The 23,497-nt window shown below is 50.0% G+C and overlaps 1 protein-coding gene across 1 annotated transcript in view; it reads right to left on the bottom strand.

The window, feature by feature from the left end:
* Window positions 1–23,497, bottom strand: part of INSR (insulin receptor) — a 143,045-nt gene that overhangs the window by 45,560 nt on the left and 73,988 nt on the right. Inside the window, 4 exon segments of the mRNA XM_043590226.1 lie at window positions 2,467–2,611; window positions 3,657–3,805; window positions 10,107–10,194; window positions 10,197–10,427. Of these exon segments, the coding sequence (XP_043446161.1) occupies window positions 2,467–2,611; window positions 3,657–3,805; window positions 10,107–10,194; window positions 10,197–10,427 (613 nt within the window).

Genomic DNA, 23,497 nt, shown 5'->3' with positions numbered 1-23,497 from the left:
CTGCTTCTGATTCCGTGCCTCCCTCTCTCTCTGTCCCTTGCCCACTCACATACTCTCTCTCTCTCAAAAATAAACATTAAAAGAAAAAAAAGTAAAATGCACTACTAAAATTTACTTCACCTCTCTCTTTTAAAGTTTTCATATGGTGGCTACTAGAACATTTAAAGTCACACATGCGACTTGTATCATATATCTGCTGGACAGCACTGGTCTGATGCTAGGATGCCCAGCTAGGAAGTCATTGGTACAATCCAAATGAAAGCTCTGAGCCTCAGCAAAAAGGCAGTTTTATGGCAGAAAAACCAGAGTGAGCTGGTAAGTGATTCAAGAAGGTAGTCTAAACAGTTCAGTGATGGGGCGCCTGGGTGGCTCAGTCGGTTGAGCATCTGACTTCGGCTCAGGTCATGATCTCACAGTCTGTGAGTTCGAGCCCTGCGTCGGGCTCTGTGCTGACAGCTCAGAGCCCGGAGCCTGCTTCTGATTCTGTGTCTCCCTCTCTCTCTGCCCTTCCCTCACTCATGCTCTGTCTCTCTCTGTCTCAGAAATAAATAAACATTAAACAAAAAAAATTTTTTTTAAATTAAAAAAAATAAAATAAACAGTTCAGTGAGTTGGCTTCTCAAAACGCCATTCACAGCCCCCTTTCCCCGGCATTCACTTATCCAGCCTCCCTGGCAACTGACAATAGCCAGGTGACCCAAGGAGACAAAAGCAGGAATCAGTGTTGGGGGTGAGAGCGTGGGAGGCTCCAGGCAGGTTGTTTTAAGGAGACAGTCAGTTGGCCTGGGCCTTTGTCCTTCCCCCTTTCCTCGTCAGTTCCACAGCCATGAGGCTGGGGGTGAGGCAGCCATCTTGTGACCATGAGGGGCACAAAAATGGACAGAACCTTCCTGTTGGACAGCCTTCCTCAGACTTCTCGCTCATCAGTCCATCCCTACCTGCATGAAACACAGCTAGTCTGGCTTTCTGTTGTTTTACTGACCTAAATAGAGTCAGCAGACCTGGAGGGGGGTGGATCCGAGAAACGAGACAATGACAGCTGCGGCAAGGAGAGGAGTTCCATTTTGTACATGTTGCGTTTGAGGTTTCTGGGGGTCAGCCAGCTAGAGGCGGGCTTGAGGGTAAGCCAGGGCTGGGGGTCTCAGCACAAGCAGAAGATTGCTAGAGAGACGGCCAAGGCTGGGAGCCCAGAACACCAACTCCCAAAGGCAGGCGGAGAAAGGGAGGGAGATAAGGAGGCAGGGAGCGTATCCCCAAGTAGTAGAATCCTATGGGCCACCGATGAGAATTTCAGCAAGGAAGGAGCAGGTGCAGCCAATGTCAGAGGGGCCCAAGAAGTGAGAAGGCACAGGACACAGAAATCCCAGGGCCCTGGTCAAGCCTGCATTCCAACTCATAACGAAGCCCAGACAGCACCCTTGGAGGGCACAAAGTTTGAGCTGGACCGCCATTTCCCAACAGTGACTATATCATTTTCCTCAGCTGGGTCTCTGGACAGGTTCTGGCACATTCTTTCTTCTCCAGGCTTCTCTGGATACTTTCTCCTAACAGATTCTTTGGGGGCTTTAAAACCCCCTAAGTTATATCCTTACAACTACAGTTAATAATACCGTATCATACACTTAAAAGCTGCCAAGAGAGTAGATGTTAAAAAAGTTCTCATCATAAGAAAGAAAGTTTGTAACTGTATGTGATGGTGGCTGTTAACTAAATTTGTGAAGATCATTTTGCAATATATACAAATATAGAATCATCTTATACACCTGAAACTAATATATCAATTATATACCTCAATTACGAAAAAAAACTGTTTTTCTTCCCCTTCAGTTTTATTGAGATATAACAGATTTATAACGCTGTTAGTTTCAGGCAGACAACATAATGATTTGATACTTGTAAATATTATGAAAGGATCACATAGTAAGTTCACATCCATCACCTCACAGGCTTTAAACAAAAGTGTTTCTTATGACGAGAACTTTTTTAAGATTTTCTCTCTCAGCAACTTTCAAATATAGAGTACAGTATTGTTCATTACAGTCACCGTGCAGTACATTACAGCCCCAGGATTTATTTATTTTACAACCGGAACTTTGTACCTTTAGACCACCCGTCCCCTCACCCCCTTCTCCCCATCTCTGACGTCCACCAATCTGTTCTCTGTCTCTATAAGCTTGGTTTTGTTCTGTTTTGGGAATTCCTTATAGAAGAGAGACCCTATAGCATCTGTCTTCCTCGGACTTATTTCACTTAGTGTAACACCCTCCATGTTGTCGCAAGTGGCAGGATTCTCTTCCTTTTTACGACTGAGAGATATTCCGTTGCATGTATGTGCCACACCTTTATCCCCTCATCCGTCCGTGGACACGGGTGTTTCCATGTCTTGGCAAAAAACCCCTACGTTGTTTTAACTCGTGAACTTCCTGGTGAGCACTGGGGCCACCGACACAGAACCGGGCCACGTACCCGATTTCCAAGGTCTCTCCCCGAATCAGCCGTAACTTCCGGAAAAAGGAAAGTGACACAAGAGCATAGGATCTTCGGATCTTCAGATACCCAGAAATTTCTTCAATGAGTCCGAGGTTGGCCTCCAGCTCAGCTGCCAGGTTGTCTAAGGAAAGGAGAGAATATCCAGTGAGTTTCGACAGAAATATGTTTACCTTCTCATAATTTCCCATAGTGAGGAGTCAACCTACAGGCTGCAAATGACTCCAACATAACCTGCTCAAAACGCATCATCCTTAGAATATGATTCGCAGCCTTTAACTTCAGGGTCTGCAAGTCCCTCTCTAAGTGACCAGTGCTTTTATTGTTTCTCATCTTTTACCTTCTTTGCCCTCCTCCAGACACATAGGCCTCCCCACAAACTAGGCACGTTCCTGCCTCAGGACCTTTGCACTGGCTCCCTCCTTTGCCCAGGATATTATTCCCTGCTTGGTTGCTTCATCTCCAGCTCAAAGTATATGCCTCCCGAGACCAGAAACTCTTCAAAAAGAGCAAACCCCTTTATTCTCTATTTCAGGGGCTGGCAAATGACAGCCCAGGGGCCAAATTCAGTCTGTTTTGTAATTAAAGTTCAGTTGGAAAAGAGCCACGCCCCTTTGTCCGCACGTTCTCTGTGGCCTTTTTCAAGTCCACAACAGCAGAGCTGAGTAGTTATGACAGCGACCATCTGGCCTGCAAACCTGAATATATTTATGATAGGGCCCTTTGTAAGGAAAAGTCGCCAATCTCCGCTCCCTTCGTTACCCTGCTTTACTTCCCTTCTTAGCAGGGTCCACTCCAAGTGTACATTATGTGTGGATGTGTTTATTTGTAAGATCCATCATGCGTGGGTTTTGCTTTGTTCACTGTCAGTATCCAATAAATGTTTCCTGAATAAATAAACAGGGGGGTGCCTTTTTGCCTGTGACAGTATTCCTGAACACAAGGTCCCCAGACCCGCAGCAGGGACCGGTTCCTACTCGCTAAAAACGCAGATTCCTGCCTAAGAACGCAAATTTCCAACTCGGAAAATGAGAATCGAAGGGTGGGTGGGGCCAGGGCTGAGCTGTGAATTTCAGGTCTGCAAGCCGACTTCTCGGGGTGGCTCCACTGATGACTGTCTGGGAAGGTGGGTCCCCGCCGGCTGCCGCCCCCACCCCCAGAGCACTCACTGCCCCCTCGAATGTTGATGATTAGGCTTCCGTTGACGACGGTGCAGCCTCGGAGCTCCTGGGCAGATGTCACCGAGTCGATGGTCTTCTCGCCTTCCAGGATGTGGCAGACCTTGGGACAGGGGCCCAGGCAGGGAGTACACATGAGGCTGAAGAAAGAGTGGAAAGAGGGGGCTCAGGACACACAGGACCCCACAAGCGCCGCACACACCACACTGCACAGGGTCCCAAGTGACTGGACCTAGGCTGTCACCCTAAGGCAGGGGGCTTCAACCACAGCACGGCTGACATTCGGGGCTGGGGAATTCTCTGTTGTGCGGGTGGCCCACACCTGGAGGGTGTTAAGTGACATCCCTGGCCCTCAGCAGCACCTGCCCCTCAGCATGACAGCCAAAAATGTCTCCAGACACAGTCCCCTGTGGGGACAGTAAGAATCACGGTCTAACGTGCAGGTACATGTCAGTGCTTCATGGTGGTTGGTCCTACAGCACTGCCCTGAAGTCAGGAGACTCACGCTTTTACCCCAAAACGATGGGGCCCCTGCCACACCCCAAATCAGTGGGGATCCACACCGCACCCCATGGAGGATCACGTTCTACCCCACAGAGACAGGACTCCCTGTCTCCCATCACACTGAAGGGGGGGACTTGGGTGTTACCATGGTGATGGGAATTATTCCGAGCTGATGGGCCCGTGGGAGGAGGACCCCTCCTGCCGCCCCAAGAAGAAGGGGTGCTTCCTGTTGTGTGGGTTTGACGAGCCCACATCTAGAACACAACCTCACACGGGATCGTGTGTGATGGGGGCAGCCTTTGCCTCGGTTGCCTGTAGCCCAGGTCATCGAATAGAATACACAGCCCCTGGGAGTCCTTTGGGAACCAGCCCTCCCCTGCGCCCCACCCCTGCAGGGTCTGAGGTCGGTCTAGGCTGGCACAGCCCCCTTAGGTCCAGGCAAGATCCAGGCCAGGCCGGGCACTACCTTCTATCCCCCAGGAGGGGGTCAGAAGTGGGCACACAGCCAAGTCAGCCCAGCCCAGGTTCCATGTGACTGGAACCTCCCAGAAGGAGAAGCTGTCTAAAGTGCTTGGCACATGGAAAACAAGAACCATGCGTCTTTGCTCTGATGGCGACTTTTTATTAGCAGCATCGGTGTTGCCATTGTTCTTAGTCACACACCGGGGCACATTCATTCTTCGGAGAGACCTGTGTGATGATAGTGCCACAAAGAACACATCCGGTCCGGTCCCAGTCCTGGCTTCAGGCGCCCTTGGAATGTCCTGAGAGGTGGGGGCATCTTTGTTATGCTAATGAGGTGGTCCCAAGGTGGCTTTAGGAAGGGGGCTGGTCACCAAAAAGACCAAGGATGGGGTTAGATGTGTGGGTCGTTCAGCCACTGAAGATGGGAGTTCAATCACATGGACGGACAGACAAGGATTCAACTGATCACAGCTGCATGATGAGACCCACACACCTCCCCCCGCCCAGGAAAAATTCTGGACAGCAGCTCAGTGACGTTTCCTGGACAGCGAATGCTGGGAGGGCCGCGTCCCCGATTCCACAGGGCAGAGCTGGGACAGTCCTTGACAACGTGTGCATCTTTAGTAATAACGCTGTCCTTGTAAATGTGAGTAGCGTAAGTGCCTGGCGGTAAGCTTTGACCGTCAAGGCATCCATTTCAAAAGTCATCCCTCTGCCCACATTCCAAACAACACAGCCAGATAAGGAACTCGGATGCCCCCACTCATGAAGCTCCCTCTGTCAGAAAGCCCTGGGCGACCTAGATAACTGACCTCTCAGGTGACCCCACTTCTCCCTTCCTCCCCTAATTCCTCTTCGTAAGCTTTAAATATACCAACGAGTGAACCCGCAAACCCCCTGGCCGGGACCCCAGTAACGGCAGAGCCCCAGTCTACACTCTCTATCCGTGATCTCACTGTGTGGCCCGCAAGGGTGCCATGTAACCTCCAGGACTTGTGAGTCATCACCCTTGTTCCTCAGAGTTCTCAGATAGTCCTGGGGTGCCTGAGGAGCTCAGTGGGTTGAGCGTCCGACTTCAGCTCAGATCGTGATCTCGCGGTTCATGGGTTGGAGCCCGGCGCTGGGCTCTGTGCTGATGGCTCAGAGCCTGGAGCCTGCTTCGGATTCTGTGTCTCCTTCTCTCTCTCTCCCTCCTCTGCTTACACACTCTCTCTTTCTCTCTCTCTCTCAAAAATAAATAAACATTAAAAAAAAAAAGTTCTCAGAGAGTCTTTGCTGAAGTGTGTCCTGTGATCATAATAAGAACCACAAGGGCCGGCCCAGCCCTGGTGGGGACGCGTCTGGAGCTCACCACAGCCTGGGTGAGCCCTGCAGGCATTCCTAACCAAGGGCACTACCCTCAACAGGCTCAGGACTGACAGAACAGTATGGCTTTTTTTTTTTTTTTTTTAAATACTGTGACTTGTTGCAGCAGATTATTGAACCTGAATTAGGCTACGTGAGAACCCCCAAGTTCATAGCCAGCCGATCAGAACTATGGGTGGCCTGGGTACCCTAAAAGTGTGGCTGATATCTGGAGCGACGGCAGTCGCGTGAAGGATGGGGCCCGATGTTCACGCCAGGTGCTCAGTGTCAGAATTGTATCACAGACTCCCAGGTGATATCAGAACAGCTGGGGCAGAAATGGAATAGTGACCAAATGTTTGGGCTCTTTTGTTGATTCTGCAAATATTCACAGAGCACCTATTATGTGACAGGTGATACTCTAAGCCAGTATCTTAGAGGGCGGCAAACTGCGGCCCGCGGGCCAAATCCAGCAGGCCACCTGTCATGGTAAATAGCATTATGTTGGAGCACAGCCTCACCCACGGGTCTGTGTATCATCTAAGGCTGTTCTCACGCTATAGGGGCTGAGTTGTGTAGCTGCGAAGAGACCATATGGCCCTCAGAACTGAAAATATTTACTATCTGGCCCCTTGCCAATGCCTGTTCTAAGCTGCAGGCGCACAGGAGTGAACAAAACAGACGATCTACTCTGCCTGTGGGAGATTACAAGTGGCCACAGGTTGTTTGCCCGTCCCACCAAGAAGCGGTGTCGATTTCCCCATTCACTGAATCTGGGCTTGGCCCTGTGACCTGCTTTGGCCAATGGGACAGTAACAGATGTAATGCAAGCAGAGACTTGAAAAGTACTTGTACACTGGGGCCAGGCCCTTCTTGGCTACTTGGCTGAGAAACCACGTGGAGAGAGAGGCCCTGACTGCCCATCTAAGATATGAGAGGCTATCGGATACCATCCGTCATGGCTGGCTCAGCCCAGGCCAGACAAACCACCAGTCAACCCACAAAAATCATTAAAAATCAGAAATGAGTGCTGTTTTACATCACTAAGTGCTGGCCAGTTTGTTACACGGCAGGAGCCAACCGATACACTTGTGAAACATTATAGTCAGGTGGGGTAAAATGAACATATTGGCAGTTAAAACATCAATTAGTGGTAAAGGCCGTGAAAAGAGTGACAGTTGTGTGATGTGCCCAGGAGTAGTCAGATGCTAATTCAGACAGGGCCGTCAAGTAGGGGAGGGTTCTCAAAGGAAGTGACTTTTAGGCTGGGACCTGGACGAGGAGAAGTGAGCCATGCAAAGATCAAGGGGCAGAGTATTCTAGGGGGAGGGAACAGGGATGCCCCACACCCACTGCACTCTTAACATTCATCCCAAATATTCACTCTCCTCATCCCAGGAAAGAGCACCCAGGTGCTCGCACCATGGACTTCAAAGTGACCGTAGACAGTGATCTAAAGCTTTTTAAGGAATCATGTAGGTTCCCAGACCTCAGTTCTGAAAATACCAAAAACCATCTCACGGATAAACCACAAGAATGGAAGAATCTATATCTGGCCTTATTTGATACCAAACCACATTAGAAATAAAAGCACTAGGGGCACCTGGGTGGCTCAGTCAGCTGAGCATCCGACTTCGGCTCAGGCAGTGATCTCGCGGTTCGTGAGTTCGAGCCCCCCGTCGGGCTCCGTGCTGACAGTTCAGAGCCTGGAGTCTGCTTCAGATTGTGTCTCCCTCTCTCTTTGCCCCTTCCCTGCTCACACTAAGTCTCTCTCTCAAAAAATAAAGATGAAAGGAAGGAAGGAAGGAAGGAAGGAAGGAAGGAAGGAAGGAAGGAAGGAAGGAAGGAAGGGAAAGAAAGAAAGAGCTAAAGTCTTTCATAAAATAAAAACTTCAGGGGCACCTGGGTGGCTCAGTCAGCTGAGCGTCTGACTTTGGCTCAGGTCATGATCTCGCAGTCTGTGAGTTCGAGCCCCGAATCAGGCTCTGTGCTGACAGCTCAGGGCCTGGGACCTGCTTCGGATTCTGTGTCTCCCCCTCTCTCTGCCCTTCCCATGCTCACGCACTGTCTCTCTGTCTCTCAATAATAAATAAACGTTAAAAATAATAATAATAAAAACTTCAGACGGAAAGCTATTGATTTTTTTTTTGAAGCCAACGAAGTAAAATATTGCTATGACAAGTCACAATTGGCATTGTCCCCTCTGCCCTCTTCCCCTTGGTAAAGGACCCAGACATCACAGGGCAGGCTGCCGGTTCCTTGGGGCTTTGGTTCTGGGGGGGGCCACTGGGCCATCAGCAAGCACAACAAAGAAGTCTCGTCTATGTCTCAGGTCTCAGTTACGGTCAAGGAAAAAAAAAAACAAAAGACCTTTTATTTAAAGCCAATGTCTCTGAAACAAACATCTCACCGGAAGATGTTAATATCCATGCTGTATTTCAAACATGGGAAAAACACAAAAAACAGAAATGGATCAAAAGGACTATGGTCATTTTCCCAACCTGACTGATAAACTGGCCAGGAAAAAAAAAAAAAAACAAACCAACCCTGTCTGGCGTGCAAAGTTGATTTATAGAAGCCTATTTTTGGTCAACAAAGCCACTTGATAGGTTCTATCAAAAACAAGTAAAACAAAACATTTTGTACTTGCAGGTTTCACAAACACTCAAAGAGAGGCTCATAAGAACTGAAAAAAAGAGTGTTTTCCTTCCCACCCACTCCACCCGGGGAAATAAAATTTCCCACCAGAACACGTTTGCTTGGCTAATTCTCAAGTCTGAAGAGGAAGATTTTTTACGTAAGCAGATCAGCTCAAGGTCCCTGGACGTGCGTCTGTTTCTGATTTGTTTTTTTGTTGTTTGGCGGGGGGCGGGGGGGGGGGGGTTCCCAACCTCAACACAAAAACCAGGAAACAGATTTTTTAAACTTGGTTATGGCCCTGAGACACTGAAATAGCTCATCTGAAAATCTAACATCATGAACAAAAAGTCTGCAATGTGTATAGGAAATCTGACTCACCTCCGAAAAGAGAAAACCCTATTTCTCACCCAAACAGTAGGAAATGGTTTCATGGCACTGTCCTTCAAAACGTAACAAAGCCCTGGGAACAGTCTAGAACAGAGTCTCTCTCCTCCTTGTGTTCCAGGCTAATCTCAGCATGCCGTCTGGCTCCAGTTGGGGAAAACATAAAAACCTCAGCTCTGTTCTTGGTTGTAACATCTGGGCGGCTACATCATTTGGGACAGTCCTGTCTGTGGGAAGGATTCTAGGGGAAACCAAGGACCTCTGTCTTTATGTCTTCTATTACCAAAGCTAAGCCCAGAAAACCGTTAACAGGGTGGGTAAGAGCGGGTAGCTGGGTGGCTCAGTCAGTTAAGTGTTTGACTCTTCGTTTCAGCTCAGGTCATGATCTCATGGTTCGTGAGTTCCAGTCCCGCATCAGGCTCTGCACTGACAGTTCGGATCCTGCTTGGGACTCTCTCTCTCCCTCACTCTCTGCCCCCACCCCCCACTCATACTCTGTGTGTGTGTCTCTCTCTCTCTCAAAATGAATAAACTTGAAAAAAAATTTAATGTTCATTTATTTTTGAGAGAGAGAGAGACAGAGCCTGAGCAGGGGAGGGGCAGAGAGAGAGGGAGACACAGAATCCAAAGCAGGCTCCAGGCTCTGAGCTGTCAGCACAGAGCCTGACGCCGGGCTCGAACTCACCAACCGCGAGATCATCACCTGAGCCGAAGTTGGACCCTTAACTGACTGATCCACCCAGACGCCCCAACTTAAAAAATTTTTTTTTAATTTAAAATTAAAATAAAATTAAAATTAGAAAAAAATTTTAATGGTGGGTAAGACACTGAAAAACGTTTGCTCTCCAGTCCTTTATAGAAGGTTTGTCGATTCCTGTTCCAAAGGCCAGGACCAAAAACAGGAGGCAGAACTAGCATAGATCCAAGCGTGTGTGTGTGTGTGTGTGTGTGTGTGTGTGTGTGTGTACATATGTATATATGTGAGCCAGTCGCCAGCCGCCCCCTCACTCATAGCCCATGAACTCGTCTTTCTCACACAGTGCTAACCGCACGTGGCCTCCCCTCTTCGCCGCCCCCTCCCCGGAACCCGTGCCCAGGACTCACTTGCTGGAATTCATCGTGTACCCCGAGGGGCACTCAGGGATGCACCTGTTGTTGTGAATGACATACTGGTGGCAACCCTGTCTCCGGAGTTCTTGCATTTATTGTGCAGGTCCCGGCAGAAGCTGAAGTTCACGCAGCGCCAGTCTTGGAAGTGGTAGTAGGGGGGCGGGCAGGTCTCCACGCACCTGCCGTCCAGGTAGAAGTTGCGACAGGCCACGCACTTGGTGGGGTCGTCGGGCTCAGAGCAGTTGCCCAAACACTCGCTGTGGCAGCAGAGGCCGTCGGCCGTGCAGCCGTGCGACTTGCAGATGGTCGGACAAACTGGAGGGAGAGGAAAAACAGCTGGTCAACAGCTTCGCCCGGGTGCCGTGTGCACAGACAGAGAGTCTGGAGGAGGGAGGGGGAAGCCAAACAAAATAATAACAGCGAGAGTCTCAGGTCTACCGTGCTTGCTCGCCACCAGTCCCCCAAACCTGCGGCGTGCTCGTAAACATTTAAGACCGCTCCGGGGAGGAAGGCAGAGAGGTTCCCACCTGCAGCCTCTGCAAATTTCCACGGTGTAAACACCCCCGCCTTGCTCCATTTTAAGGTACGAGAGATACTGTTGCACATGGAACCAGTAAGAGACAGTACTAACTATCAGGGTGCCTGGGTGGCTCAGTCGGTTAAGCATCCGACTCCTGATCTCAGCTCGGGTTACGATCTCACGGGTTTGTGAGTTCCAGCCCCGCGTCGGGCTCCGCACAGTCAGTGCAGAGCCTGCTTGGGATTCTCTCTCTCTGTCCCCTCCCTCTTCGCAGGCGCTCTCTCTCAGGATAAAGAAACTTAAAAAAACAAAGAGATACACACTGTAGCAGAGCATTAAACAGCATATCCGCCATAGAGCGGTAACAGCAGCAAATAACTTCAAGGGCACAAGAAACAGAAAAATGTAGTGAGATCATAGGAAGGGGTGAGGATCCATTACCTTTGTTTTTAATGTAATTTGTTAAGTCTGCATCATGCACGTTTTGATCACCGCTTCCTCAATAACCAGGGCACACATCTCCTGAAAACGTGATCATCGGGTTCTGGCCAGTCGGCTCCGGCACGCGGCTTTAATACCGCCATATAACCAGATATATCGTTGTGCCCATTTTCTCCACGTTACAAAGGGGGAAACCAAGGTACGAGAAGGTGAAGCTAACGGGCCAGCGGTCATTTATCGCTTCAACGGCCATCTGACCGCCCCGATCTAGATACCGCAGCCAAGGGACAAGGTGGCCGCAGACCCACCTGCCGGAGTGCGAGGTCTAACGGCGGAGGCAGATGAGTTACCTAAACACACAAATGGGTACCTGCGAAGGTAGAAGGTACGGAACTCCTGGCTGGAGGTAAGGGGAGGGAGACGTTTCGGTTGCAAATGAAGGAGATAATGAACAGAAAGAAAGGGGAAGGCCCTGCAGATGGGGAGGTCAGAGGCTTGCATAGATTTTGTGGCTGGGGCAGTTTCTTGTCCCACGCAAGTGAGCTTGTCCACCAAAGGCTGGACTCTGCCCTGGCTTCCCACAGCGGCTCATCACCTATCCCTTCTCTCCCCACATCTCGCCACACGTCGCTTCCTAATTACCCCTTGATTTCAGTCCCTCCCTTCCCAGGCTGCCGGCAGATCTGTCCTCGGACAGGCGGCTTCCCTGAGGCTGGACAGACCCCCCCCCGCCCCCCCCTCCCCCCGGCACAGCCTGTTTGGCTCACGCACTCCACGTGGCCTGAGACAAGGTTTGGACGCTGGGGAGTGTTCCTGACCCCCTCCCCCCAGCCTTCAGACTTGTTGTTGCAGCCACTTCACGGCCCCCCGCGGGACCCCAACGACCCGCCCTGGGAAACAGAAGTGGCCCCGGAAGCCGCGCTCACACAGGGGCAGCACCGTCGGCTGGAACTTCCTACGAGGACAGTAATGTTCTCAGGCTGCGCTGCCCAACACCGTAGCTACCTCTTCCCTGTGGCTGTCGTGTGCGGTTAGTGCAATGAGGAACCGATTTTATTTTTAATCGTGGCAAAGTACACATAGCATAAAACTGACCATCTTAACCATTTTTGTCACGTTTGCTTATTTTTGAGAGAGACAGAGAGAGTGCACGCCAGCTGGGGAGAGGCAGAGAGGGAGACGCGGAATCCAAAGCAGGCTCCATCCAGGCTCTGGGCTGTCAGCACAGAGCCCGATGCGGGGCTCGAACTCACGAACCGCGAGATCATGCCCTGAGCCGAAGTCAGATGCTTAACGGACTGAGCCACCCAGGCGCCCTGACCATCCTAAAACCATTTTTAAGGGCACGGCTCAGAGGCACCAGGTATATTCACACTGTCAGGCAACCTGTCTCCGGAACCTTCTCACCTTCCCCAAACTGAGACTCTGTCCCCATGAAACACTGCCTCCCCACCTCCTTCCCCACCCCCAGCTCCCACCATCTACTCTCGATCTCTGTGCACAGGAATCCTGCAAGTGGACTCATAGGACTGGCTTTTTTGTGACTGGCTTCTTCCACTGCGCATACTGTCTTCAAGACTCATCCATGTTGTAGCAACTGTCAGAATTGCCTTCCTTCTTAAGGGTGAAAAGCATTCTGTTGTGTGTATATACCATTGTCTCGATTCCCTCATCCATCAGTCGGCACTGACTGGGGACGTTTCCACCTGTGGGGCATCGTAAATACTGCTGTTAAGATCACAGCTACCCAGGGGCGCCTGGGTGGCGCAGTCGGTTAAGCGTCCGACTTCGGCCAGGTCACGATCTCGCGGTCCGTGAGTTCCGGGAGTTCACGATCTCGCGAGATCTCGCGTGATCTCGCGTGAGTTCGAGCCCCGCGTCGGACTCTGGGCTGGTGGCTCAGAGCCTGGAGCCTGCTTCCGTTTCTGTGTCTCCCTCTCTCTCTGCCCCTCCCCCGTTCATGCTCTGTCTCTCTCTGTCCCAAAAATAAATAAACGTTGAAAAAAAAAATTAAAAAAAAAAAAAAGATCACAGCTACCCAAACGTCTCTTCAAGACTCAGCCTTCAATTCTCTTATGTATATACCCAGAAGCAGAGTCGCTGAATCACACGGTAATTCTGTCTGTAATTTCTTGAGGAATCGCCACACTGGTTTCCACGGCAGCCGCACCATTTTACTGTCCCACCAAGAAGGCACAGGGGTTCCAAGTGCCACTGGGGGACTAAACTTTTCATTGTTCATTCTCGCTCTTAATTTTACCAGCCACAGTAGCCACTGGGTCGTGCACCGGACAGCACAGGCTTCGAGAAGGAAAGTGAACTCCTCACCAAGGCTGAGAGGTCTAGCCTGCACTGGCCTCTCAGAGTCCGTCCCCCGGGGCCCAGACAGCAGCCACTTGAATCTCCTCTCTTCCCCCACCCAACGCCCCCACCCCCTGCTTCATCCACCCCGCCACCCCTGCTCAGTCCTGCCCGAGGACCTTTGCATCTGCTGTCACGACTGGCTGAAGCACCCTGGCTGTGATCCTCCCGTGACTGACTCCTTCCCGTCCTCCCCGCCCCAGGACTCTTGAAAGACCTTCTCCGACCTTCCCGCTGGAAGTCACTCCCTCCTGCCCAACCGTGCGCCAGCACCTTATGTGATGACATTTTTCTTGTAGTATTTCTCGCTCTCAGAAACGATCCTGGCTGCTTGCTGACTGTGAGTCTAGAGGGAAGGCTAGAGACAGGCCACGTCTCCACCCGCTACACCGAGCGCCACGACACTCACTCCAAACGAGGCTCGCACCTGCAGTTCAGCAGACACATCTCCGACAAGCCAGAGAGGAGGCAAAAGCGACAGCTTTGGAGCAGTTCCAAGCACCCAACTTTTAGCCGCTGGCTCAAGAGGGCATCTAAGACCCATCCCCTCCCGTAGGTGCCCCACAAGTGGTGAAAATTTACACACAAAAATCGGAGCATCGATGCATGGGTGCATATTCGGATTTTTTGTGTCACGGACCCAAAAAGAACTAAGAAGCTCTAATAGGAGCAAAGTGGGGCGATGGGGGAATGTCTGTGTAGGTTTTTTTTAGGGATTACATATCACCCATTAGAATCTCACTTAATTCTTTTTTTTTTTTTTAATTTATTTTTGAGACAGAGAGAGACAGAGCATGAACGGGGGAGGGGCAGAGAGAGAGGGAGACACAGAATTGGAAACAGGCTCCAGGCTCTGAGCCATCAGCCCAGAGCCCGACGCGGGGCTCGAACTCACGGACCGCGAGATCGTGACCTGAGCCGAAGTCGGACGCTTAACCGACTGAGCCACCCAGGCGCCCCTCACTTAATTCTAATAAAGCAGGGACACAGGGTAAGTGCTATTATCTCCATTTCTTTTTTTTTTTTCTTTTTTTTTTGTTTATTTTGAAAGTGAGAGAGAGAGCAAGCAGGGGAGGGGCAGAGAGAGGGAGAGAGAGAATCCCAGGCAGGCTCCGTGCTATTGGCACAGAGCCCGATGCGGGACTCGAACTCACAAACTGTGAGATCATGCCCTGAGCTGAAACCAAGAGTCAGACGCTTAACTGACTGAGCCACCCAGGTCCCCCCCTCATTATCTCCATTTCACAGAGGCAAGAAGACAGGCCCTTTTGAGAAGCAGCAGGGCCAAAGCTAAACCTTGATCTTTAGGCTCTGAATCTGATATTCCTGGGCCTAAAGAATCACCATGTGGGAATGCAAACTGGTGCAGCCACTCTGGAAAACAATATGGAGGTTCCCCAAAAAGTTAAAAATAGAACTACCCTACGACCCAGCAATTGCACTACTAGGCATTTATCCAAGGGACACAGGTGTGCTGTTTTGAAGGGACACATGCACCCCATGTTTATAGCAGCACTATCCACAACAGCCAAAGTATGGAAAGAGCCCAAATGGCCATCGATGGATGAATGGATAAAGAAGATGTGGGATATATACACAACGGAGCATTACTCGGCAATCAAAAAGAACAAAATCTTGCCATTTGCAACAACGTCGATGGAACTAGAGGGTTTTGTGCTAAGCGAGATAAATCAGAGAAAGACAAACATAATTTCACTCCTATGTGGAACTTAAGAAACAAAACAGATGAGGGGCGCCTGGGTGGCTCAGTCGGTTGGGCGCCCGACTTCGGCTCAGGTCATGATCTTGCGGTCCGTGAGTTCGAGCCCCGCGTCGGGCTCTGTGCTGACAGCTCAGAGCCTGGAGCCTGTTTCGGATTCTGTGTCTCCCTCTCTCTCTGACCTTCCCCCATTCATGCTCTTGTTTCTCTCTGTCTCAAAAATGAATAAACGTTTAAAAAAAAAAAAAAAGAAACAAAACAGACGAACGTCAGAGAAGGGAAGCAAAAATAGGATAAAAAGAGAGAGGGAGACAAACCATAAGAGATTCTTAAATACAGAGAACAAACTGCGGGTTGCTGGAGGGGGTGCTGGGTGGGGGGGATGAGCTAACTGGGGGATGGGCATTAAGGAGGGCGTTTGTTCGGATGAGCACTGGGTGTTATATGTAAGTGATGAATCATGAGGTTCTATTCCTGAAATCATTATTACACTATATGTTAACTAACGTGGATTTAAATTAAAAAATAGAAATAAAGAATCACCACGGCCACCCACAGGGTCCATGCGGCCCAGGGAAGAAGTGACCTACACTCAACTTTGGCAACACAGCACCCACCACCCCACGGGCACACCACAAAGATGTCTTTAAAGCAACAGCCTCAGTTTTCTTGTCTGTAAACAACAATCCCTTAATTTCTCACAACTAAACAAGATGATGCGCAAAAGGCCCAGAATCCTTCGATCCACACATCGGTTTGATACACATTAGCTACTACGGGTGCTATTATTATGATCGCTATCATCACTAACGACCTGTTTGTAGGAACCCAAGGGCCGAAACTCAAGGGCAGGAAGCAATATAGAAGGCAGACAATAATTATCTCGGACCCACAAAGACCACACCCTCCGGGAAGGCATATGTGAGAACAGGCAGGAAAGGCTCTATTTCCTGGGCTGGGGCTGTGTCTAAGGGTCAGCCCTTGAGTTCAAAAGAAGCATTAGCAAAGGCCCAACAAAAACTTCCCAAACACATAAGCCTTCCGGCCTAGACAATGCCAAGAAAAAATACTCAACACTTGCGCACAAGGCCGGAGGCGGACGGCTGGGGTTTTCAATTTCACCCTGGAGCCCACCTGAGAAGCAGCTCATTCTCCGGCACAGCTGGCCAGCTTTTTCTGCAAAGCGGCCCCAGAGAAGTCACGCAAGCACGGGCCGGGCTATGCCCAATAAAACTTTATTTACAGAAGCAGGCAAGGGGCTGGATGGCTTACTGGCCTCTGCCCAGGGACACATACCTGTGACTGCGTCACTATTTCTGTCAGGGCCTAGGCTCCGGGGAGTCAGACGTCATCTCATAGACGGATACCCAGCAGGGGCGCCTGGGGGGCTCAGCCGGTTGAGCATCCGACTTTGGCTCAGGTCATAATCTCACGGTTCATGCGTTCGAGCCCTGCGTCGGGCTCTGTGCTGATGGCTCAGAGCCCCGGAGCCTGCTTCAGATTCTGTGTCTCCCTCTCTCTCTGACCCTCCCCCCCCCACCCCCACTCACGCTCTGTCTCTCTCTTTCTCTCAAAAATAAAAAAATTTAAAAATTGTAAAAATAAAAAAAACTTTAAAATTGTAAAAGGTAAATAAATAAAACATCATAGATGGATACGCTGTAAATGACGTTTATCCAACAGAAGACATGACCTCTCACAGATGACAATGGTGTGGCCCCAGGGGACCTTAAGTGGCCCTGAACCTAAGTGGGCAATCCTATTTCAGTGACCACAAATGCTTTGGCATTGACATCCTGTGGGCCCCCCTCACTAAAGGGTTACAAGAAATGTGTTTCTGGGTGTTCTTTCCTTTTTTTTTTTTTTCCTTTTTACATAAAAGTTGTGTTGTTAAACTTTTGAAGGCTGTGCTTTGATAGTGATAAGCCACCTCTGGGTGTCTCCCATTCTGTTTCCGAGTACTTTCATCTTATTTAATAGAAATGCCACTGGGCTGGCCCCTGCCCCCCTCCCCAGGCTGGGTTATGAAAACCACAGGTTGTGCAAGATGGAAAACGACCAGATGGAGGAGGGGGCTGACTTTCTCTCCCCAGGCACTTCGACCCGCCCCCTCTTGTAGACACCAGCCGAGCCCCAGCCGTCCCAGCTGCCCAGGCTCAGAGGGCCACTACCCTGGGCTCTTTCTGCCAAAGACAGCCAAAGATAATGGCAGCCTCTTCGAGAAACCGCCAAGCGGTCCGGGGTCTGCCCACTTTCCCAGGACAGGTGCATGCTGTGTAGGGAACATCCACCCAGACCTCCTAGAGACCAGCACCAGTCAGTCCTGTCTTGCAAACACACAAGTTCCTTGTCCAACCATCTCCCTTTCGCCCCACAAGGTGCCTTGGGCTGTTGGCCCTGTGCCCTCCCACTTCTCCCTAAAGGTTCCCCAAACCCCTGGCCTCCAGTTACCCTAGCAAAAGCAGCCACAACCTTCCTGAAACTTTATCTCAGGTGGTTTTTCCACTATACCCTGTCAGGAAGATTGATAATGGACCTCAAAACAAATCCACAGAGTGAGAAGCCAGCCGTGTCAGAACCCTCTGGCCGGACCCTCTCAAGCGTGCAATGCTCCCCACCAAATGATGCCTCCCGTAGAGAGAGAGAACAACCAGAATGTCAACTTACTTAAGAAGAGGTGATTCAAGGGCACCTGGGGGGCTTAGTCAGGTTGAGCGTCCGACTTTGGCTCAGGTCATCGTCTTATGGTGCGTGAGTTCAAGCCCTGCACTGGGCTCTGTGCTGACAGCTCAGAGCTTGGAGCCTTCTTCGGATTCTGGGTCTCCCTCTCTCTCTGCCCCTCCCCTGTTCATGCTTACTCGCTCTCTCTCTCTCAAAGAATAAATAAAGAAGTAAATGAATGAATAAATAAACGTTTAAAAAAATTAAATAGAAGAAGAAGAGGAGGAGGAGGAGGAGGAGGAGGAGATTCAAAGCAAAGGAGGCAAGTATAATTTGACCCAGTATTTCCTCTCCTAGGAATCACCCCACAGACCAGAGAGAACGTGTGCACACAGACACCTGGACAAGAAGTCTACACCCTACAGGACATTACCGGTTGGGTTTATAACAGTAAAGGACTGCAAACAACCTGAAGGTCCATAGCAAGAGCCCACGTGAATACACGTCTGTGGACTGAGGAGTGGAATAGTACGCAGCCATAAAAAGCGAAGGCAGCTCGATGCATTCCGACGTTGGAGTCACTTCCAGGATGGCAATAAGCGACATAAGCAAGGTGCAGAGCAGTGTCTGAAGAACGTAACACATTTGTGGAGAAAGGAAAGGCACAAACACAGCAGGGACGCAAAACAGGACAGCTAGTTCATTAAACCGTCTAGAAGTTTCTCCTCTTCTTTTCTTTTTTAAAGAATTTTAAGGTTTCAGATTAAAGGGTGATGTATTTAAAGTTTACTTATTTTGAGAAAGAGAGAAAGAGAGAGAACCAGCAGGGGAGGGTAAGAGAGAGGGTGGGGCAGAGGCCCGGAAGCAGGCTCTGTACTGACAGCAGAGAGCCCAATGCAGGGCTCGAACTCACAAGCCACGAGATCACGACATGAGCCAAAGTTGGACGCGTAACCCACTGAGCCACCCAGGTGCCCCAGTCTGGTAGATTCTTATAAATACATACTCTTATCCTCACCACACAACCTAGGGGTTTACCCAAGTGAAACAGAAACAAACAAACAACCCATGTTCACACAAAGACCTGTATTCAGGTGTTTATAGTGGCTGCGTTGGTAATCACCCAAAACTGGAAACAACCCAAATATCCCTCGACTGGGGAACGGATAAACATTATACCTCCGCACAATGAACACTACTGAGCAATCAACAAAGAATGAAGTGTTGATGTCTACACCGTGGAGGGATTCCAAATGCACTGTATTGAGGGTAAGAAGCCAGTCTCAGGTGCTATACACGAATGGATTCCTTTCACAGGATATCCAGGGACCGTGGACACATCAGTGGTCACCAGGGGCTGAAACCAAGGAAGCAGTGGAAAGGGGCCCAGGGGAATTTGGGGGGATGAGGAACCATTCCGTATCTTGACTGTGATGGTGGTCAGAATCCGCACAACTTTATACCAAAAAAGAGTGGATTCTGCTGTATATAAATTATAACTTTAAAAGGGGGGTGGGAAGGAATGGGGCGCCTGGTTGAGCATCTGACTCTTGATTTCGGCTCAGGTCATGATCCCAGGGTCACGGGATCGAGCCCTGTGTCAGGCTGTGTGCTGAGCGTGGAACCTGCTTAAGATTCTCTCTCTCTCCCTCTGCCCCTCTCCCACTCTCTCTCTCTCTCTGTAATAAAAAAATTAAATTAAATTAAATTAAAAATAAACAGGGAGGGGGAGAGAAAAGGACAAATGCAACATATGTCCCTCTGGGAGGGAGGGAAATGAGCTTGGAGGGTAGATAGTAACATCCTTACCTACCAGCAAATTTGATTTTTTTTTTCACTGTATGTATGTGTACTACCCTGACATCTATTTGAACACACAGTTTTAAAAAGCCTCTGGTAGACAATTAATAAATGTTATTGATCAATTATATAATTCTATCCTCAATAGTTCCAGCAGAACTATGTAGAGCTGCAGGTATCGCTGAGAGCTTTAAAGAAGGTTAAGATCGTTTTTGTGTTATTACAAAATCAACAGTCAAAGCGACTAAATAAGAAGTGTGGTCATAGATCTGAAACCGGGCCAGGAAAAAAATAGTATTGATGAGGAGGACAACGCTGGCACAAGAGACGAGGTTTATACACGAGGCTGTGGATTAAAATACTGCCTCAGTGTTGATTTTCTGATTCTTATCATTGTACTGCTGCTGTGTAGGTTTAAGAATTAAGGGTAAAGGGGCAGTATGCCTACAATCGTCCCAAATGGTTTAGGAAAAAGAAAAAAATGTGCATAAGGTTTGTACATAAATACTTTAGAGATAAAATACGGTGAGAACGTAACAACTAATGAATCTGAATACAATCCTTGCATCCCATCTGTAAACTTAAAAGCTACATCAAAACAAAAAGGTTAAAAAAAAAAAAAAAAACAACCAAAGTGACATTTAAACCCTGGAAGAGTGAGAAAGACTAGCGCAGCGACAGGCTTAGAAAAATACAGCCACCTTCTTTTTCTCTTTGCCTTTTAAAGTTCAAATCGGTTTAGGTTTTCTTCATTAAGAAGCTATATGGTAAAAAGCAAAAGGAAGCCAAAGGTATGTTTCCATAGCACGACATATGTTAATAACATTTTGTTACATTTCTTTCCAAAGCCTGTAGTTTAAAAAAAAAAAAAATCTTCAAGATTTATTATCCCCGAAATTGCTGCTTTCCAGAAATTTCCAAACGGAACAGTTGCGTCATGGGCCTGCAGACACATTCCCCGCAGGGCCCCGCGGCTCTTTGCAAGTGTGAATTTTATAAACTCTGCAGAGTCATTTACTCGGTTTCGCAGCCCTTCTCCCCCACACCCGGCCCGCATCCCCGAGCCCCCCGGGCGCGGGCACACCCCCACCCCGGGAAATCCCTCCCGCCGAAATCCAGAGGATGATCTAATGGTGGGGTGAGGGCCTGGGGCGACCTTCTGACAGCTGGCGGCGGGGGTGGGGGGTGGAGGGTGGAGGGTGGGGCCGGGGAGGGTCAGCAGACACCCTTTCGAGTCCGCGACCCACGAGAAGCGACGCCGCAAGGACGCGTGTCCTTGAACCAGGGACGCTCCCTTTTATTTCCCTAACAATGCCGCCCCCACGCGCGCGCGAACCGATTCGCTTTCCAGATGCGTGTGTTATTGACTTGCGAGGCTCTTCGGAGACATACGGCGTCGCACGCAGGCCAGGAAGGGGGTGGGCCTGGGGAAGGGGGGGGCGGTGGCTCCCCGTGAAGGCAGCCTCAGGATTGGTCGGTTGCAGGTATCTGCGTGTGTGTAGTTCCTAACGGACAGGCGGTCCAAGGGCGGGCCCCGCCCCCTCGAGCCAGCAGCCGCGCAGTACAAAGCCCGAGGCGCGTTCCGTTCCGTTGAATCCGGGCCGGGCAGTGGCGGCGGCCGCAGCGCCGCCCTCGCGCTCAGCCAATAAACGGGCGTGCTGCCGGAGTTCTGGCCCCGCCCCCGGGCGCGCGGGGCTCGGTCTGCGGAGTGGTGCTCGCGGCTGTGACCGCCGCTAGGCGGTCCGCGCCGGGGGCCCCGGGGAGGGTGTGTGTCTTGGGAGGCAGCGGTTGGGGGGGGGGGGGTTCTCTCGAGGATGCAGACCCTGCAGGGCGGGCCTGCAAAGAATGGAACTTCGGAAGAAGTTAAAGAAAGGATGAAACCGAGTGTGCGGGCGGCCCCAAGCACGACTGTGCGTCTTGGGCTGCGCGCGAGCTGGGCGTGTGCCCGGGAGGAGATCGGGTCACCGCGTGGCACCGCCTGGGATGGCCGAGGGGCGCCCTGGCCGCGGGCCTCCCTCGGGAGGGGCCCAGAGGAGGGCAGCGGTTCTCCAGGGTCACACAGCAAAATGCCCCAAGTCGGAGGCCAGGGGTAGTGGCAAGGGCAGAGCCCACACAACAGGGACTGTGCTCTCTCCGACCCTACCCCCGATATTTCCACCCACCACTCACCCAGAAGACCAAGGACCATATTCATAAGTTACACTTTTAAGAAAATCTACAGGGTATCTTGGGGGTACCCTCTCGCCAGTGTTCCCTGTAGGTTTGAAGACGTCAGACCTGTGTGCTCAATGTGTATTTCCAATTCCGGTAAACCGAGGCAATGAATGGCCGTTATCTCTAACCACACCGGACCAAGAATACACTTGAAAATGTGTATGTATTCCGTTTGCAGAATACAACGTTCAACCCACATCTCCTTTTGAGGCACAGAAAAGCCACTTTGCTAATGCCAACTCAGCTAGCAGGCAGCAGGATCAAAACTCGAACCTGGGTCTCCCAAGGAGAATGGGACTGGGTGTGGCACCACGGAGTTCTACTGTGGGTTTTATTCACCTGTTCCCCACCCTGGCCCACCCAGACCTGGCCTCTTCTAGGCACTGGTATGCAGAAATGAATGCAGACACGGTTTCTTCTTTCCCAACATGCACAAGAGACAGGTGACCCCTGTGAAAGGAAGGACCTTGCCTGTCTTATTACTGCATCCCAGAGCAATGCACACAGTAGGTGCACAGTAAAGCTCACAGAGGGGGAAAAAAAAGATGGGAGAGCAAGTGGGATACTGGCTTTATCCCATCAGGAGAGGTACAGTATGTGAAAATGCATGAATCATCAGAGCTGCCTTTAGGGAACTATAAACAGTTCAGAGTTGATGAAGGGCAAAGTACAGGTGAAGAAGCATGGGAGGTCAGGGCAGACAGGAAGGTTAGGGAGCGGAGGGGCTTGGACTATGCACCTCAGGAGGAGCCAAAGAAGGGCTTCAACCAGAAAAGACACCATCAGATCCATGTGTGGGGCAATTTTCTAGTTCTCTGGTGGACAGCTGAGGAAGGTAAGGGCAGAGGAGACAGGAAGGAAGAGGCTGGATTCTGAAACCACCAGGGAGGTGGAGCCTTCAGGACTTATCTCCCAGCTGGGTCCCAAGTTTTCACCTTGGGCAGCTGGACACGACTCACAAGACAAATGACAAACAAGGAAGCTGGGTGCTCAGACTTGCCTGGCCTGGGTTTGAGGTGTGGAGTCTAGAACGTCAAGGTTTCTGCACTCAATTGATTGTCTTTGTGTTTGCTAAGTCCCTCCTCAGCCCACCCCAGTCTGATCCTAAAAACCACTCTTGCAAGGTGCAAGGACCCCTGTTTGTTTGTTGTGGACAATTTTTAAAGTTTTCTTCATTTGTGTATGTAATACATACATGTGTTAGGCAGTTACTGTAAAAGTTAACTTTTTAAAAGTTGTTTCTACCTACTCATGTTTTCTGCTTCTTGGACCAAGGTAAACTTTACAGGCTACTTAGAAATTAACAATAGTAATGGCACAGCTTATGAGATGCAGGCATTGCTGCTCTTGGGGCAAATTCACAGCCTTCGGTTCTTCCACAGTGTATGGATCAATCTAAATAAAATAAGCACTTAAAACACTAAGTAAAGTTATTTCAATAATATTTCCAAAAGTATTACCAGACCTAATTTTTAGTGGGTTTAAAATTAAATTTCTATTTTCATTCTTAATTATATGTACAATATTTGCTCTTCCCCCTCCCCCAATTTTTTTCTTACATTACTTTATAAATTCTTTGGAAAGCAGCACTGTCCTATAAACTTTCTACATTGATAGAAAAGTTCTGTACCTGTGCTGTCCAAATTCACAAGCCACACGTAGCCACTG

The sequence above is a fragment of the Prionailurus bengalensis genome, chromosome A2 (assembly GCF_016509475.1).
Source record: "Prionailurus bengalensis isolate Pbe53 chromosome A2, Fcat_Pben_1.1_paternal_pri, whole genome shotgun sequence".
In the NCBI taxonomy this organism is placed as follows: domain Eukaryota; kingdom Metazoa; phylum Chordata; class Mammalia; order Carnivora; family Felidae; genus Prionailurus; species Prionailurus bengalensis.
This window is presented reverse-complemented; position numbering and strand designations above follow the sequence as displayed.